The 17774-nt window shown below is 38.2% G+C and overlaps 2 protein-coding genes across 2 annotated transcripts; both read left to right on the plus strand.

Moving 5' to 3' along the window:
- Positions 1-2854: 2854 nt before the first annotated feature.
- LOC128624527 (P2Y purinoceptor 12-like) lies at positions 2855-8543 on the plus strand. The gene is made up of 3 exons (XM_053652245.1): positions 2855-3053; positions 5113-5149; positions 7188-8543. Exons 1-3 carry the CDS (start codon positions 3000-3002, stop codon positions 8270-8272), a joined length of 1176 nt encoding a protein of 391 aa, XP_053508220.1. The 5' UTR covers positions 2855-2999; the 3' UTR covers positions 8273-8543.
- Positions 8544-9893: 1350 nt separating this feature from the next.
- Positions 9894-14486, plus strand: LOC128624158 (P2Y purinoceptor 13-like). Its single transcript, XM_053651559.1, has 2 exons — positions 9894-9959; positions 12741-14486. Exon 2 carries the CDS (start codon positions 12749-12751, stop codon positions 13754-13756), a length of 1008 nt encoding a protein of 335 aa, XP_053507534.1. The 5' UTR covers positions 9894-9959; positions 12741-12748; the 3' UTR covers positions 13757-14486.
- The last annotated feature ends 3288 nt before the right edge of the window (positions 14487-17774 follow it).

Raw genomic sequence — 17774 nt, forward strand, 5'->3', positions numbered from 1 at the left:
CTTAAAGGAGATAGCCTCCTCACGGGGGTTGGTCTTCTTATAGGGGATGTTGTTCTTAAAAGGGATGAGAATCTCAAAGAAGATGGGCTTCTTACAGGAGAGTGCCTTAGGAAAGGAGGCGTGATTCTCAGAACAGATGGGCCTGGTAAAGGGGTTGAGCTTCTAAAAGGCACCTCATGCTCATCACCACTATCTTGCTCCTCCGCATGCTGGTCAGGCATGTGAACATCATCCTTGTAGTCACCCCCCACGGTGTTGTAATACAGCTTGTCGGCAGGAAACTGTGGGTCAAAGAGTGTTTCCTCCATCAGTCTTCCTGTGTCGAAAGAAACGAACAGACAGTGAGACACATCAGTGGCTATGAAGAACAAACTCTCCCTGACCGGAAGTAAACCAAACAACTTAACATTTTTGCAGCACTGCACACTGGTCAGATTTATTATTATTTACTTAGTTTTTGCTCAGTCAGCTGTATTTCCTCACAGCAGCTCTCTCTCTCTCTCTCTCTTTCTCTCAATCTCTCGCTCTCAGCTTATAACAACTTTACAGATACTTTTCGTTCTCAAAAATATGTTAGAAGCAAGATCAATTAGGAAATTTTATGTTTGTTAAATATACATAAAGATGTACAAAGACAATTCTGTACAAAGAACAATTATTTCCTTCAGTTTTCCCCACCGGCTTGTGTTTTTAAAACCAATTAAATACCATGATCCAGACCATAAAACCAGTTTTAAACTTAGTTATTACACTCTGAATATTTCTAGAAATGTTTTATTAAATGTTTGAACTCTTCCGTCTATTGTAATACTGTTTATAATTTCATTTAATTTAACACATTTTTCTTTCTTATTAGTTGCACAGCCGTTGCTGGAACACACAGATGAACAACTGAATAATAAGCTAGGACACATTTCATGTTATCGTGAGTATTTTTACCTGTTTTAACACAGTTATTACTTTTTCCAGAGTCTCTATTCACTGGTTACAGACTGATAAAAATCACAAAAAACCTGAACACTGAAAAATAATTATTTAGCGACATTAGCCATGCTAACTAGCCGGTTAGCTAATCTTAGCTTTGCTAATGTTCCTCCTCAGCGTAACTATTAGTTTACTTTAGTAAACTTTTAGTCAACTTTAACAACCTGCCTTGTGTCAACAGTTCAGTCTGGTGGAGGTGGTGTAATAGTGTTTGGAATGGTTTTTGGGTACACTTTGGGCCCGTTAATACCAATCAATCATCGTTTGAATACTACAGCTTAAATGAGTATTGTTGCTGACCATGTGCCATTCCTTCATGGCCATAATTTACCCACTTTCTAATGGCTACTTCCAGCATGATAATGCACCATGCCACAGCTAAAGAAAGTCATCTTAAACTGGTTTCATGAACATGAATGGAATGTAAAATGGATTTTCCTACAATGTCCTGGCGTTCAGTGTAAGAAAAAATAAAATAGTGTGACTTCTGCTATGATGCTCAGAATAAAGCCACCAAGAGTAGGAGAGGTATACAATAGGAGCTACAAGACAGGTAAGCCAGGCAATTGCATAGGGCCCTGAGTTTTGATGTGGTGGCTCTGAAGGCTGACACTAAGTCCATGAAAATTTTCAAGTGCAGAATTCCCCAAAATGTCCAATGGGTAACACACACAACATACAACACTATTCCAGCAAACCCTCATCTCACAGTCAAAATGAAGAAGACTCTCCAGAAGCCAGAGAAGAACAAAGCAGAATTAACAGTAGTAAGTGGTATAGATAATCTAATAACAAAAACACAAGACAGCTTTCCTGTATCATATCATAGCTAGCTCATGGAAACCACACCTGCTGATCATGCCACATCACAGGGCAGCATAACACACTTAGAGGAAAGCAGTATCTATCCCCTTCTGCATAAACTCTCTGACAGGATAGTGTCACTGTGATTGACAGGGGAGAGAGATCATGCCATCCCTCTGACCCAAAGAGCATGGCTGTGGCATCATCAGGATGATTTGAACTTGCAATCTCACTACAATATGGTGAAAGCTTTTCTCGCTCAAATTGCCTATGTAATGTAACAATGGTTTGTCTTATACATAATGCTTGAACTAACACTACATCTAGCACACAGAATCTAATAGTGACACTTTCATATAAGATTGCGAAGGTCTTGGGAGATCTCTTTGCTTTTATCCATCATGAGATGTTTCTTGTGTGACACCTTGGTAAAATGAAAAGCCATCAAATTTACTAACCCAGCTGATATTAATTTGCACAGATAGGGGGTATAATTACTTACGGATTTCAGCTGGTTCCTTGCCTTACCTTGCCTTGGAGAACTGCTTTTTCTTAGCGTGTTCAGTACTTTTTTTCCTGTGTCATTCCTCTTTATTACACGTAACTTCATTTATGGACTTTAATGTTTGGATTTCTTTATATTTGTAGATTTCTCGAGTTAATACCAAAGTCTGGTGAAAATTTCATGTGAATTGCCTCATTGGAAATATGTTTACTGAAAAAAGAATGTCGACGTGTTCAATACTTATTTCCCCCACTGTAAATACACCGGCAGTCATCTGAAATGGCTGCCATTTAGGTCCGATTATATTTTCCTAATGACATCACAGGCAGTAAAACCATGTCAGAACACTGAGGGGATGTAAAACTTGTTGTAATTAGTGGTAAAACACATTCTCATTGGTGTAAATGTCTCTTAGATCAAATGTCTACCTTACACACCCAATGTGAAGATTAATGACATGGCACATAATGACTATTTTGACCCAGAAACATTTTTTGGGTGTGGTTAACACTTTGTGTATTCCTAGCATGTAATATAAGGAGGAGGTAGGTAGGTTGTTCTATTAATATAAAGGGCCTTTGTGGTGTGGTGTAACAAGGGAAATGAGATTAAATTCTGTTTAACTGAGCTGTGTGTGAAGTGTGATGAGCTCACGTAGAAAGGTACAGTAGTTGTCAAAGATGGACATCAATGGACACCAACTCTCATGCTTTTTGCTGCCGGCTCCATATTGGGTCTGTTAGAATTTCCACCTGGTACTGTAAGTATTTCATTGTGCAATTTAATCCCAGTTCATTTGGATGTTCTTCAAGTCTGTATTCGATATAGAATATAATACCATACATTTTTATGTATCTACTGGATTTGAACAATGTTATTTCCAAGCCATCATTTAGTTGGGTTAAATGTTTGACACCTCGTAACCTTTCACTATTCTTAAAATAGAAACTAACTTCTGCTGACGGGACAATGAGTCAAGTCGACTTTCCTTTAAAAGGAGAAGCTGCTCACATGGGGGGAAAACATTTCCAGTTCTATCTCCTTTATCTCCTTTTATCTCTTTATCTCTATCTCCAGTTCTAGTCTCCACTGACTTGATTCATTCATTCATCTTGCATCATGCATTATAAAAACACTGGGTGCCAGCAGGAATACATAATGAATGGAACGCCAGTCCATTGCCGGGCTCCATGTACACTCTCGAGGTGTAATAATCAGACTATTTTGGTCTATGCATTGGTTTAGCAGCCAAGATATAAGTGAAATGAGGCAACAATCACAAATCATGTACCATCTATTCAAATTGATAGTACAGCGATACAGACAGACAACTGGTGTGTAAAAAAGAATTCTTATTTTCATCTTGCAAGATGTTTGGCCCATAACTCTGATATTTAAAATAGTCTTTTTCTACATCATCATTATTATCATCATCATTCACAGATTAACATTAGGGCAAAGGACTACATTTGCTATGATAGCTTTAGGACTGCGAATGCCACGAACAGTTTTGCACTCAAGTCTCCATCAGTGAACAAAATAGACTTCATGTGAAAACTATAATGAATTTCCTGGTTACACAATTGCACTTTTTGACTATGTAGTACACAGTTATAGAAGGGAATTATTAATAATTGCACTATTTTTTAACACCCAGATGAGTCTGGTTCCTCTCAAGGTTCTTCCTCATATCGCCTGAGGGAGTTTTTCCTTGCCACCGTCACCTCTGGCTTGCTCATTAGATCTAAATTTATAGTAAATAGAGAAAACAGGCCACTTTTTTCCATTGCTCCATGGTCCAGTTCTGATGCTCACATGCACATTGTAAGCACTTTTGGTGGTGGACAGGGGTGAGCATGGGACTCTGACCGAGCCTTGAGCGCCCATGACCCTGTCAAAGGTCCACCAGTTCGTCGAGATGCTCTGACCCAGTCGTCTAGCCATCCAAATTTGGCACTTGACAAAGTCACTCAGATCCTTAAACTTGCCCATTTTTCCTGCTTCCAACACATCGACTTCAAGAACTGACTGTTCACTTGCTGCCTAATAAATATATCCCACCTCTTGACAGGTGGCACTGTAACAAGTTATATTTAGACGGCCTCTGCCAGAAAGCTTCAAATGGGCCGTGGTTGGATCTTCCAGCAGGAGAATGATCCAAAACATACATCAAAATCAACACAAAAATGGTTTACTGACCACAAAATCAAGGTCCTGCCATGACCATCCCAGTCCCCTGACTTGAAACCCCATAGACCTGTGGGGTGAACTGAAGAGGAGAGTCCACCAGCGTGGACCTCCAAATTTGAAGGCTCTGGAGAGATTCTGTATGGAGGAACGGTCTCCGATTCCTTGCCATGTATTCTCCAACCTCATCAGGCATTATAGGAGAAGACTCAGAGCTGTTATCTTGGCAAAGAGAGGTAGCACAAAGTATTGACTAAAAGAGTGCCAATAATTGTGTGTTAAATATTTAACACATTTTTTTATATATATATATATATAAACCTGTATTGTGTTTGCAGTGTTTGATATCCATGAGTATTTTTGTGAATTTTCTGAACAAAAGAATCAAAAGCTTAAACAATAAAGACAGTTTTTCACAGCCTTATTTGCTCATATTTACCAAGGGTTCCATGATTACTGGAGGGAACTATATTAAAATGTGCATACAATGCAGAAAATAGCTCGATTGCGCAGTTCAAGCACATGGCATCGTGTCCCTATTTTTAAGCTCCAAACCTCTGTACTCACAGCTTGTCAGGAAACAAAAAAACAGAAGAGAAAGTTTTCTTAGTCTGTGTCTGTGTTTCCATTAGATTGAGAACTACATAAAGGCCAAGGTGTGTGTAAAAGGTAAGTGCACTGTGATGTAAATTATTATCAATATTTGTCAAGGATTAAAAGCAAGACAGAATGTTGAATAATAGGAAGCCATGTTGTAGCACAAAAGGTTGACGGTCCTATAAATACCGAATGCTTGTAGCGGGGAAAAATGCAAACGCAAATGCAAATGTAGGTGTGTGTGAAATGTAAATTAGGTTTATGCAAACCTTGTTATTTATGTGCTTTTTAGTTCTGTAGCTTGAACATCCTGCATATAATGTGATGACACATTACACAATGTATATTATAATATCTGGATTTGAGGTCATGTGGAGCTATTTTGAGATTCACCAAGATTGTATGTAAAAACAAATTTCGGAAAAACACGTAGCACAAAATTTAAATTATTTCGTGCCTGTGGAAAGGACATGTATATAATTTAAATAAATAAATGTCTTAATTGAATCATAAATACACCTTTCGTAATTTATTTAGGTGAGTTAACTATGTAATCAGATTTTTTTATATATGATTGTAATATAATTTATACAACAGATACGTGTCAGTTACTGAATCCAGCTCAATAATTCAGCCTTTACCCATATTATAAAAGCACTTGCTCGGGCACTTTCTCACTGACTTCACATGGACGTAAGGAATAACGTAACGAATACCTGAATACTGATTTTAGTATTTGAATACTAACCAGGGTAGAAACTACAGGACTAAATTGCTGTCTACTGAACTGTGTGTGTGTGTTTTGTGGGGTGAGGGGTGATGGGGGAGGGACTCCGGAGTACCTCTGGGTACTCTGGTTTCCTCCCCTAATCCAAAGACATGCATTGCAGGCTGATTGGCATTTCCAAATTGTCCGTAGTGTGTGAGCGTGTGTGATTGTGCCCTGCAAAAACCCCGCCTAGTGCCCCGAGTCCCTTGGGATAGGCTCCAGGCTCCCCACGACCCTGATTAGGATAAATGGTATAGAAAATAGACGGATGGATGGATGGATGGTGGTTAAGGTACTGGGCTACTGATGAAAAGGTTGTGAGTTCAAATCCCAGCATTGCTAAGTTGCCACTATTGGGCCCTTGAGTAAGACCAACTCAACCCAACTGCTCAGTTGCATCGTGTCTCAATTGTAAATCATTTTGGATTAGGGATGCATCAATACAGATGCTAGTATTGAGTACCGGTCTGACCCAGTGCTCATTTACTCATTTAAAAAGTGCTCCATTACCAACATCTGATACCACATGATACCATGTGACATAAACCTAGTATGCATTATCACACTAATGAACAGATGACACAAAATGACAGCAATCTGCACATATTTGATCACATGCAAAAATTTCTTTGCATTCTTATATCCCTTCTCCACCCTTGCTCACGGTCACTGCTTTGCCTGCTCAGGTTAGCCACTCTCACACTCCCTATATAAAAATACTGTTTAAACACTATAACATTAAACATAAAACTCATAGCTAGCAGTACACAGCAGCTAACAGAGCTAACTATCCCTGAACAAAGGGTTACGAGACCATAATTATCACTCGGAAAGACATCTGTCTAGACAGTCCTATCACCTCATCAGTGATCACATCAACGAGTGAGAAGTGATCACATCAAATGCTATCCTTCATTTACATTTAGAGTGAAAGTTCGTTTACATTACGTATAGAAAACCAGGTTTGAAACGCAGTATAAAATGTCTGTGCTGATGTTTTCCGGGGTTCACTTTGACTCCGATGAACTCGGAGTGCTTCGTGGACTTTGTCACTGCCATGCTGCGATACAGTTATTCTTCTGCGAGATCTTCGACAGCCTCGTTATTTCTTTTTACACACGACTATTGTAAGTAGGCTATCGATCTATCGATGAGTACCAAAATGGACATCTCAAACAGGTTGTATGTTTTAACTATCAGGTGTCATGATCAAGGCAGGGCCAGAAAAAAATAGGAAAAATTACCACATGACAGTAAACGTGACCTCAAACAGAACTTCAATCAAATTTCAGTCTTGCTATCAGATAACCCGTGCTTTTAATGTTTTGTATTTATCTACAGAAACCCTGCAACTAATGGAGCTCACAGAAGAAATGTCAATGAGCCTAGTGAATTTCAGGAACCTGAGTAATTCATCATGGCAAGGCTGTTCCCGTAATAACGTCCTGAAGACAACGGTGTTCCCGATCCTGTATTCTCTTCTCTTCTTGCTAGGAATCGTCCTCAACGGCCTAGCGGTATGGGTGTTTTTCAGCCTCCCCAGTCGCTCACACTTCATCATTTACCTAAAGAACATTGTGGTGGCTGATGTCCTCATGACTCTGACGTTTCCATTTAAAATCCTGTCTGACTCAAACATGGCCTCGGTTAGTCTCCGCATCTTCGTCTGCCGGATTTCTTCTGTGGTTTTCTACCTTACCATGTACATCAGCATCCTTTTCTTTGGCTTTATCAGCATTGACCGCTGTAGAAAGACTCTCTACCCTTTTGTTGGCACCAGTCCTAAAGGACTGACCCACAGGAAGCTCCTTTCAGTTGGTATCTGGGTGTCCCTGCTGGCACTTTCGCTGCCCAACATGATTCTCACCAGCAAGCTACCTAAATCAGACCACTTTAGCTGCAGTAGCCTGAAAACTGAGCTGGGCTTAAAGTGGCATGAAGTTGTCAACCATATCTGCCAGGTAATCTTCTGGGGTAATCTGGTAGCAGTAGTGGTGTGTTATACACTCATCACCAAAGAGCTGTTCAAATCCTTTGCACGGACTCGCGTTCTGAATACGGAAGCTCAGAGCCAGCAGAGGAAGAAGAAGGTGAGAGCTAACGTGTTCCTCGTTCTCGCAGTGTTCTTCATATGCTTTGTGCCGTTTCACTTCGCCCGAGTGCCTTATACCCTGAGCCAGACCAGGGAATATCACTTTGACTGCCGCCAGAAACTTATCTTCTTCCAGGTGAAAGAGAGCACGCTGTGGCTGTCGTCTCTGAACTCTCTTCTAGACCCGCTCATCTATTTCTTCCTCTGCACGTCCTTCAGGGACTCGTTGTTCAAGCTCCTACGACTCTCGCCTGGGAGGTGTGGGGCATTGCAGTACAGTACGGATACTCCTGCAGAGAGCAACCCTATGGGAAACCGCTCAGCACAGATATAGTCCAGGGCGTTTTCTGTGACTCTTTTCCTAATGATCTTAAATGTGAAAAATTGGAGATCCCAAAGGACCTACACCTACAGCAATGAAAATGTTGATGTCTACCTGTATCTCAGGAGGAATAGTCAGTTAGACAATTTAATCTTTTTAATTGTCCATTTGAAATATGTTTATTTTATCAAATGCATATATTTCCTTCTGTTACATTAAAAAGCCACCAAGTTGCATGTATATATGTAAAAGATTCCTTCATTTTCAAGAAAAAAAGAAATAAACCAAAATGTTCACAAACGTAAAAGTTTCTCTTTTTTTCTTTTTTTTTTTAGTGTTCACTTTCAGATGACCGGAGTAAATATAATTTAAATATAAACATCCATCCATCCATCTTCTACCGCTTACTCCTTTTCAGGGTCACGGGGAACCTGGAGCCTATCCCAGGGAGCATCGGGCACAAGGCGGGGTACACCCTGGACAGGGTGCCAGTCCATCACAGGGCACAATCACATACACACTCACACACCCATTCATACACTACGGACACTTTAGACACGCCAATCAGCCTACCATGCATGTCTTTGGACTGGGGGAGGAAACCGGAGTACCCGGAGGAAGCCCCCGCAGCACGGGGAGAACATGCAGGCTCCGCACACACATGGCCCCGGTAGGACTCGAACCCCGGACCCTGGAGTTGTGAGGCGAACGTGCTAACCACTAAGCCTAAATAAGATAAATAAGATATATAATTACTCATATTTCATGTCTCCTCCAAACAATATGCTTTCTTGAATATCAAGAACAGGCACATGAAAGGACGATAAACATTCATCCATTCATGAATTATAACAAACACCTTTCATTCAAAAGAATCTCTGCTTGGGGACAGTGAATACACATGGCACATGGCAATGTGGACAAAAAAAAATCCACATGGAGTGAACTCAGATCAAAACATGAGAGCAGTTCTCAGGACCATGAGCTTTTTCTGCAGAAACGAAATGACAGTGCTCTGGACATTTCCTGTCATCATTTCCTCCTACCATGAATCATAATAACATCATTTTTATATCGTGGAAGTAGTAGAGCGCAGCATAAATGGACGTGTCTGGGAAACACCCTCACCAAAGCAATATAAGAAATTACTCTTACAAATGAAGAAATGAATCATGAAGCAGTCTTAGTAAACGTAATGTTATGTCTGTTACTGACTACTGGTGACAGCAAAGAGAAAGTTATGTTTTGCTTTTATCAGCAATTATTATAAGAGTTTTATTATATAATAATTATTATTATATATAATTATTATTATATATAATTTATATAATTAATTATATATAGCAATTATTATAAGTGTAAAGCTGGGCTTTGAAGGAAAATATGGAAGAAAAAAAATACCCAACAGAGATGAAATAATATGATGCTATTTTGAAATGCATGCCTGGAAAAACATCAGATAATATATTTGGTGTTTATCTTTCCATTTCTAATGGATGTGGTTATGTGGTTACAGCAGAGACACGGTGGGTTCAGAGGATGTCTCTACCCAGTATTAACGTTACCAAAACAGAAGTTGTCAGTGGGTGTGTTTTCTCACTAAGCCAGGCTGTTAACTAATCTTACTGCATAGTAGAGGCTATAGATGAACAAGTGACACACACGAGGAACGCAGCTTTACAAGCTTACATTCCAAGAGGTATGTGAAATGTTTTCTTCCATCCTTTTCAAACTGGATCAGGATAAGAAATTGCAGTTAAACTTCAGGATGTAAAAAAAAAAAAAAAAAAAAAAAAATATTATTATTATTATTATTGTTGTTGTTGTTGTTGTTATTTTATTTTATCATCAAGTATCAAATAGCACATTTTAAGCAATGGGGAACCTTTTCCTAAGAAAAGGCTTTTAGCTAAACACACAGAAATGAATCCTATTTGTCATCCATATAAAGGTAACGTTTTATTCAGAAACTATTTAAGTTGAATGAAATAAATCTCTAATGCAATTCAGTAATTATTTCTGGTTTATCCTATCTGGTATAACTAGTTATAATTTACTGGAAACATACTGAAAACATCTAAGCTACATCTTTTGTAAATCCTCCAGCAATGGGCAATTATTTCCACATTTAATGTTGCAACCTATGCAACTTCCTTCTAAGTTTTATCACAGCATAGTGGTATAGTGGGTAGTGTCGTCAGCTCACAGCTCCAGGGTCCCAGGTTTGATCTTGAGCTTGTGTGATTGGCCGTCAATGAGTGTGCGTGTACTCCCCAGAACCTGACAGTAGGTGGATTGGCTAAGATCAATTGCCCTAGGTGTGTATGAATGTTGTGTGCATGGTGTGCTGTGATAGAATGGCATCCCGTGAAGGTTGTGGTCCTGCCTCACACTCAGTGTCCCTGGGATAGGCACCAGAACCAGTATGGATAATGGTTCTGCACTTACGATAATGAACTTACGCATTAAGTGACTTAACTTAGTGATAATGCACTTACGCATTCATTATATGCTTTATATGCACCTCCAGGGTTGGGGGCTCAAATGACGCCTCCGCCCCCCACGCTGGGGATTTCCTCCCACAGTCCAAAGACATGGCAAAGAAAGGCTGTTTGGCATTTCCAAATTGTCCGTAGTGTGTGAGTGTGTGTGCGATTGTGCCCTGTGATGGGTTGGCATCCTGTCCAGGATGTCCCCACTTTGTGCCCTGAGTCTCCTGGGATAGGCTCCAGACTTCCCAAGACCCCGTATAGGATAAGCGGTATAGAAAATAGATAAATGGATAGATGGATGGATTGATGGATGGATGGATGGAACAGTGTAAAACAGATGGCTCGGTCAGCTTTCTGAGAATGGTGTAATAGTCACATGAGCTAAACAAAACCTGCTAATACAACCCAAATGATATTACTGAGCCCTCAAGCTGTATATGGTGAATATAAAACACAGCTTTTTGTGTTTTATGTTCATCCAGAGTTATAGGGATGTCACCACAACTAAAAAAAAAACCACCTAAAACTGTTAAGTGCAAAATTGTTAAGTTGGAGAGGTGTGAAATTTTTTGTGTAACGATTTTAACAGCTAAGTGGCACAAATAACAAGGGTCAGTTGTATAGAAAAACCTTGCAAAGTGAGGAAAAATCTAATTAAATCACACAGTACATGCATTACTCTGCGTGATATACCTTTAAGGGTGGCTAATTAATTACAATAGATTATTGGATATCCATTGCATAGTACAATCATCCATTTAAACATGTATTACATATAAATGATGTTGCAGAGATCATATATATATATATATATATATATATATATATATATATATATATATATATACTGTGTATATTAGAATAATCGTGATTACTGATTGAACCATAATTCTGTAATATTAAAGCTCTGAATCAATTGAAGTCTATCTCTGAAGTCTGAAATGAATATGTGTGTCTTTTCTGTCTCGGTCACCAGCTTGCACCACTCTTAACAGTCTCACACATTTCCAAACTTCTCTAGTTTATACTACTGTGTTACAACAGTACCGCAGGTTGCACCCACACTTTACCGCAATCATGCACAAAGTCTGCAAACTAAGCTAGAGGTATTCAGATTTCAGGTTTAGAAAATATAAGGACAAATTATACTAGACTTCTACTTCTAGTGCATCTTGAGAATTTAAGAGAGTTACAATTGTGCCAGCTCTCTTGGTTTTCACAGGACTCTTTAGCAGTGCAGAATAATTTTATAAAGCAATGCTGGAGGAATTGTGCAAGGCTAATACCCCAACTTGCGCATCGTTTCATGTAGCCTGACTTTACATTAAAGACAGATAAGATCTTAAATCTTTAAGGCAGATAGATCTGCAAATTCTGATCGTTATCTTGCAGGAAACTTTACTGACAGCACGATAATGAAGCTTTGAGGCATTTTCTGTGAATAACCACCTTTATATGCCAAGGTCAAGTCTATTGTTTTTGCTATACACCGAAGACATTCGGGTTTGAGCTCAAAAGATGTGAGATCAGGTGGTCAGCTTTCGTTTCCTGATATTTAAATCTACGACATGTTAAGCGACTGAGAACATGAGACCTTTCATTTGAATCCACCCTTTTCTCAAGTGATCAAAAATATTGGAACATTTGACTGATAGGTGTTTCTTGCTGCCTGGGTGTGTCCTGTTAAATAGATTGACTAAACAGTGAATAGCTCTGAACATCTACTCTTGGTTTGAGCCCTGGGTTTTGAGTGTGAATACTGTAATTGTTGCAGCAAGACAACGACTCAAACCACAGTGCCAACAAAATCTCCAAATGTTTCATTCCTTACTTTGTGTACACTCATTACTAATTTGATGGAAGATATTTTGTATTATATTTAACGAATAAAAAAGTCCTAAAAAAGTTGAAAATGTAGCGGAAATTTTTTTTGTTTGTTTTGCTGGTACTTTATTTAAATGTATACTCATCACATATTTGTTTTTCAGGCTTAATTATGGCTTCCAATGTAACCCAAAATCCAAATGCATCATCTCTGGATTGTGGAATTAATAAAGAAGCATGGGGCATAGCCCTTCCCATTCTCTATTTCACCATTTTCCCCCCTGCTCTTCTGCTGAACCTTGTAGTAGCCTGGATATGTTTACGCCTCCAGGCCAACTCTACTTTCATGGTGTATCTGAAGCACTTGGTGGCCGCCGACCTCCTCATGACTTTGACCTTCCCCATCCGAGGTGCCAGCGAGCTCCCAGGAGCCTCCCAGGGGCTGCACATGTTCGCCTGCCGATTTTCGAGCGTCTTCTTCTACCTAGCCATGAACATGAGTGTGATTTTGATGGGACTCATCAGCCTTGATCGCTACTTAAAGATCGTGAGATCTGGAGGAGGTCTTCTGTGTCAGAACCTGCTTTTTAGTAATGTCCTATCATTCGTTATCTGGATTGCGTTGATCTGCTCTAATACGTTACCGGTTATTATCACAACAAACCAAGACCCTACAAACAAGCCTGGAGAGGTCTGCATAGCCATGAAAACTCAACTAGGACTTATTTGGCACAAGGCAGTCGTCCTGTTCGGCAAAGTGCTTTTTTGGACAGTGTGCATTATAGTTGTGTTTTGTTACAGCTGCATTGCTAAGACGGTTTTGGAGTCATATCAAAGGTCTCGCGGCAACAAAGACAAGCGGAAACGTAAAGCAAAGTTTCGGGTTTTTCTTATTCTTTTCATATTTTTTATCTGTTATGTACCTTACCACTGTATCCGAATACCTTATACTATATTACAGGTTCAAAGCAATAGCACGTGTTCCAAGCTTATACTTAAAATAGGTAAGGATTTTACCCTCTGGCTCTCAGCTCTAAATGTGTGCCTGGACCCCTTGATCTACTTTTTTCTCTGCAAGGCTTTCAGGGAGAAGTTTTCTGAGATATTTGACCTTAAACGTTTTTTCCCATCCTTTGGAAAAAACAATGATGTATGTCAGTCCTCAGATACTTCACTCTAAGCTTAATGTAAAAACCATGGCCTTTTTTAAATTATTATTTTAAAGAATTGCAGTTTAAGGCATTTTAATTTCAAGTTATACAGCCGCAAACTGTGACTGTGTGCTACGTTGTGTAAATAACTGCCATGGTATGAGAGCTTGTGACGCATCATTACAGAGCGCTAAATGTAAAATGGTGTTGAAACCACATCAGGAAGCTAATGTTATGCACAGTTTCACATTAGAGACCAATATATATCTTTCTATGCATCTGTGTTTGATAAACAAGTCAGCAATTGTGCAGCTTTTTTTGTAATGAATGTAAATGAATGTTTTTTTTAATTTTTTTTTTTTTTTTTTATTGGACGAAGGGTCTAAAGGTCTGAAACCTGTTCAGTAGTATGTGTGGAAAACCAGTTTATAAACAAATATTGTAACATTCGTTTTGTAAATATATCAGCACATATACATTAATAAGCATGTCATTATATTTAATTTAGACAAATGCATGTACTGCAGTAAGAGCTACTTGTATTTTTAATGCATGAAATGTATCCAATAAAGTTTTCTTATAGTTAAATTTTATCATATTAATTATTATATTAATATATTTATTATTATTATTATTATTATTATTATTATTATTATTATTATTATTATTATTATTATTATTATAAGTAGTAGTAGTAGTAATATAGTTGAATTTAGAGTTGAGTGTCTGTTGGTGCCACCTGGAGGCCAAAAATAGAACTACATCCCTTCATGTCCGTAATAACAATGTATCAACAACAATCAAAGGTCTATAATTGGAAATATATATATATATATATATATATATATATATATATATATATATATATATATATATATATATATATATATACTAAAAAGGATCATGTTTATTTGTGCACCACAGCATAGAGCTTGTAATGGTACTTTTCTGAGTATAATTAATCATATCATCATATTTTTATTTTTTTTTTTTTAAATAAAATATTCGATGTAGCACATTTTTGTTCACTGTCATAGAGTAAAAGATAACACATTTAATCCTGGAAGAGCATAAGCTATTTAAACACAGATTGTGCAAATGATAAATAATTCAGTTTCGAGGCACAATCATAAAATAAAATAAATAAATAATAATAAATAAACAGTTAATAAGTCTACACTTTATGTGCCAAATGATATTGTCAGTTTAAAATGCTTTTAAGGACAGAGTGCGATGATTATCTGACATTTCTGTCAGCCAAAACCCTGTGGAGATAACGACAGCTCAAAATCCAAACTACAGAATCATATACGTGTAAGCTATTAGCTAGCTGAGTGAGCTAGACTAGTTAGCCAGATCTGTTGATGTTTTACAGTATGAAAGCTTTGTTTTACACTTAACATGTCTCTTCAGTTGTGTTAAATATGTATATCTAAGTGCTGGTACAGTCTATAGGTAATGCTCAGGATAATGTATAAGTGGCATCTTTGCTTGATACCTAGAAATATATATGAATCAACATGCGCTAGCTAGACAGACAAGGAACCTAGCAAGCTACAGCATTGACAAATTTAGCTAGGCAGCTAGCATGACCTTTCTTTGTATACTATTGATAATGCAGGTGGTGTCACTTCAGCGTTACTTAATTGGCTGGTTAACATAAGAACAAAATAAATAAATAAAAAATAGAACATTTTGTGATTAGCTGTGTCAACTGTAGACGCATGAAAAAGTAATTTATGAAATAATTACTTCTTAGTTTTTCTTCAAACGACTTTACTCTTTTTTTTATTGCTAATCAAATGCATTATTATTATTATTATTACTACACTAGCAGTGCAGTAATCAAGGCAGTATGTTTAGTGCTCTCTCCACCACTGCTTATTGTTTTTTCTTCACTCACAGTAGCACAAAGGTCTACTATAGAGAGACCTAAATCTACCTAGTGCTTGTTTTTCTGTTGTTTGCTTCCAAGATTCATGTAGAGAACCAGTCTTAAACATAGTCAGTGTGGTCTACTGCCACATATCTCATTTACTGTGTTGGTTCCAAAATGAGAATAGTTTTTAGGCTGTACATTCTTTAAGCTACTGAGAATAAATAGACTTTCTTTATGTTTTTGAACATACCAGCTTTACGATGCCTCGTTACCACATGACTTGCGAGCCCGATTGTGTTTGGAGAAAAGGAGACGTTTCATGGGGCTTCTTGAAGTTCTTAAAGAACTCACTACAAAACAGTACAATATAAACAGTACCATCAATACATAAGTCTTTAATTGCCATTACTTACAGAATAAGACATGTTTTGGAAGTCTGGTGCCTTGTAATCATGTAAACAGAACATTTACTTAACAAATTAACACAACACAGATAGTGCTGAGATATCTATGTATCTATATGTGTACTATGCAAGCTTTCTAAAGATAATATAATTTGAATGGTGGCCTTTGCCTTCTTTCCAACCGCTAGTGCAGTTTCTATGGTAGTGCCTCAAGCTAGTGGTGTGCAGTATCACGTTTTCATCTAGAGAACTTTGCAAATGAGTAAATAAGGGTTGGCACAATAGAGAACAGACTCAACACTGAGAGGGGCCTATTCACCCTGGCACTGGCATGACAGATTTACGGCGAAGAGAACTTGTTGAAAAGCCACAAGTTGTAAAAGAAGTGTTTGTGTACACACATCTGTGACACTGAGGAAAATTGTAGGTCTCTGGAAATCCCAGGGTCTGCGGTGACGTTGAGAAAAAGCTAAACAAACTTATTAATGTATAGTGCTATATAGCAAAGAGGTATCAAGTGCTACACTATATGGACAAAGTATGTGGACACCCCTGCTAATGATTGAGTTCAGGTGTTTCAGCCAGACCAATTGCTAACACGTGCATAAAATCAGGCACTCCATAGACTCCATGCAATTTCTATGAGCAAACATTGGCAGTAGACTGAAGAGCTCGATGACTTTAAACATGGATGCCACCATTGGCACAAATCAGCTGGTGAAATGTGTGCCCTGCTAGACTCCTCTGCTCCAGTCAACTGCTATTATTGTGAAATGGAAATTGGTTGGAGTTGGATATCCAGAAAGCTCATATATGTGAAATGGTCAATTGTCCATATACTTTTGTATACCTATGTATATACTGTATTGTACAGGCTGGCAGCTAAACTCAGAGATGGCAAATTATAATGTACGTAAGGGCAATTAACCTCAATATAATCAACGTTTATTTGGCTAATGTCCAAATAAATGAATTTGGCTTGTCATATAGGCTATAATAAGATAGTTTTAATGCTCTGATTATTACAAGTAAAAGCCAACAAGACTTACATTAAGTGCATGTAATGTATGTAGATTAGCAAAAATGTTATAGAGTTGCAGTTTGAAAAAAACAAAATAGGGAAATAAGAATAGACGCAGCTGCAAGAGGAAGCTTCAGTTTGCTGTCTGCTGACCACTACTGGCGGAAGTATGGAGAACCAACAGGCAAGTATTATACACTTCATTTCAAATCCATTGTGGTGGTGTGCAGAATTATTCAGAAAAATGATGAAAATTGGGTCATGTCCAAATACTTATGGACCTGACTTCATATACACCTGTTTTGGACTTTTTGCTCTGTTCCATAGACATATAAATACATAGACGCCGCATTGGCTGTTGGATCATATGTCCAATATTGCCGCCATATTGGACCGGGCCGCTTGCCATAACTCTCATAATTGGACTGGAGAAAAGATGCCTTGACTTGTGTTGTTTGGGGCTGTACAGACCATCACACGATCCAAACCAGATCTTGGTGAGTTACCTTTCATATGTAAGGTGTAACAGTTGCTTCTGGTTGTATTTGGTCATTATAACTTTATGTTGACAGCTAACTAATTGGCCACCAGAGTCAGACTATTCCACGTCTTAAACAAGAAAAATAAGCCAAATCTATGCTTGAGTTTTCACAATTCCTTATGCCAGTGAATAATTTTCCAAGTCTAACTATGGCGATTATAAGTAACTGGAGACAGAACTTTTTTGTACACAATGTAGATCA

This window comes from Ictalurus furcatus, chromosome 20, assembly GCF_023375685.1.
Source record: "Ictalurus furcatus strain D&B chromosome 20, Billie_1.0, whole genome shotgun sequence".
NCBI classification, from domain to species: domain Eukaryota; kingdom Metazoa; phylum Chordata; class Actinopteri; order Siluriformes; family Ictaluridae; genus Ictalurus; species Ictalurus furcatus.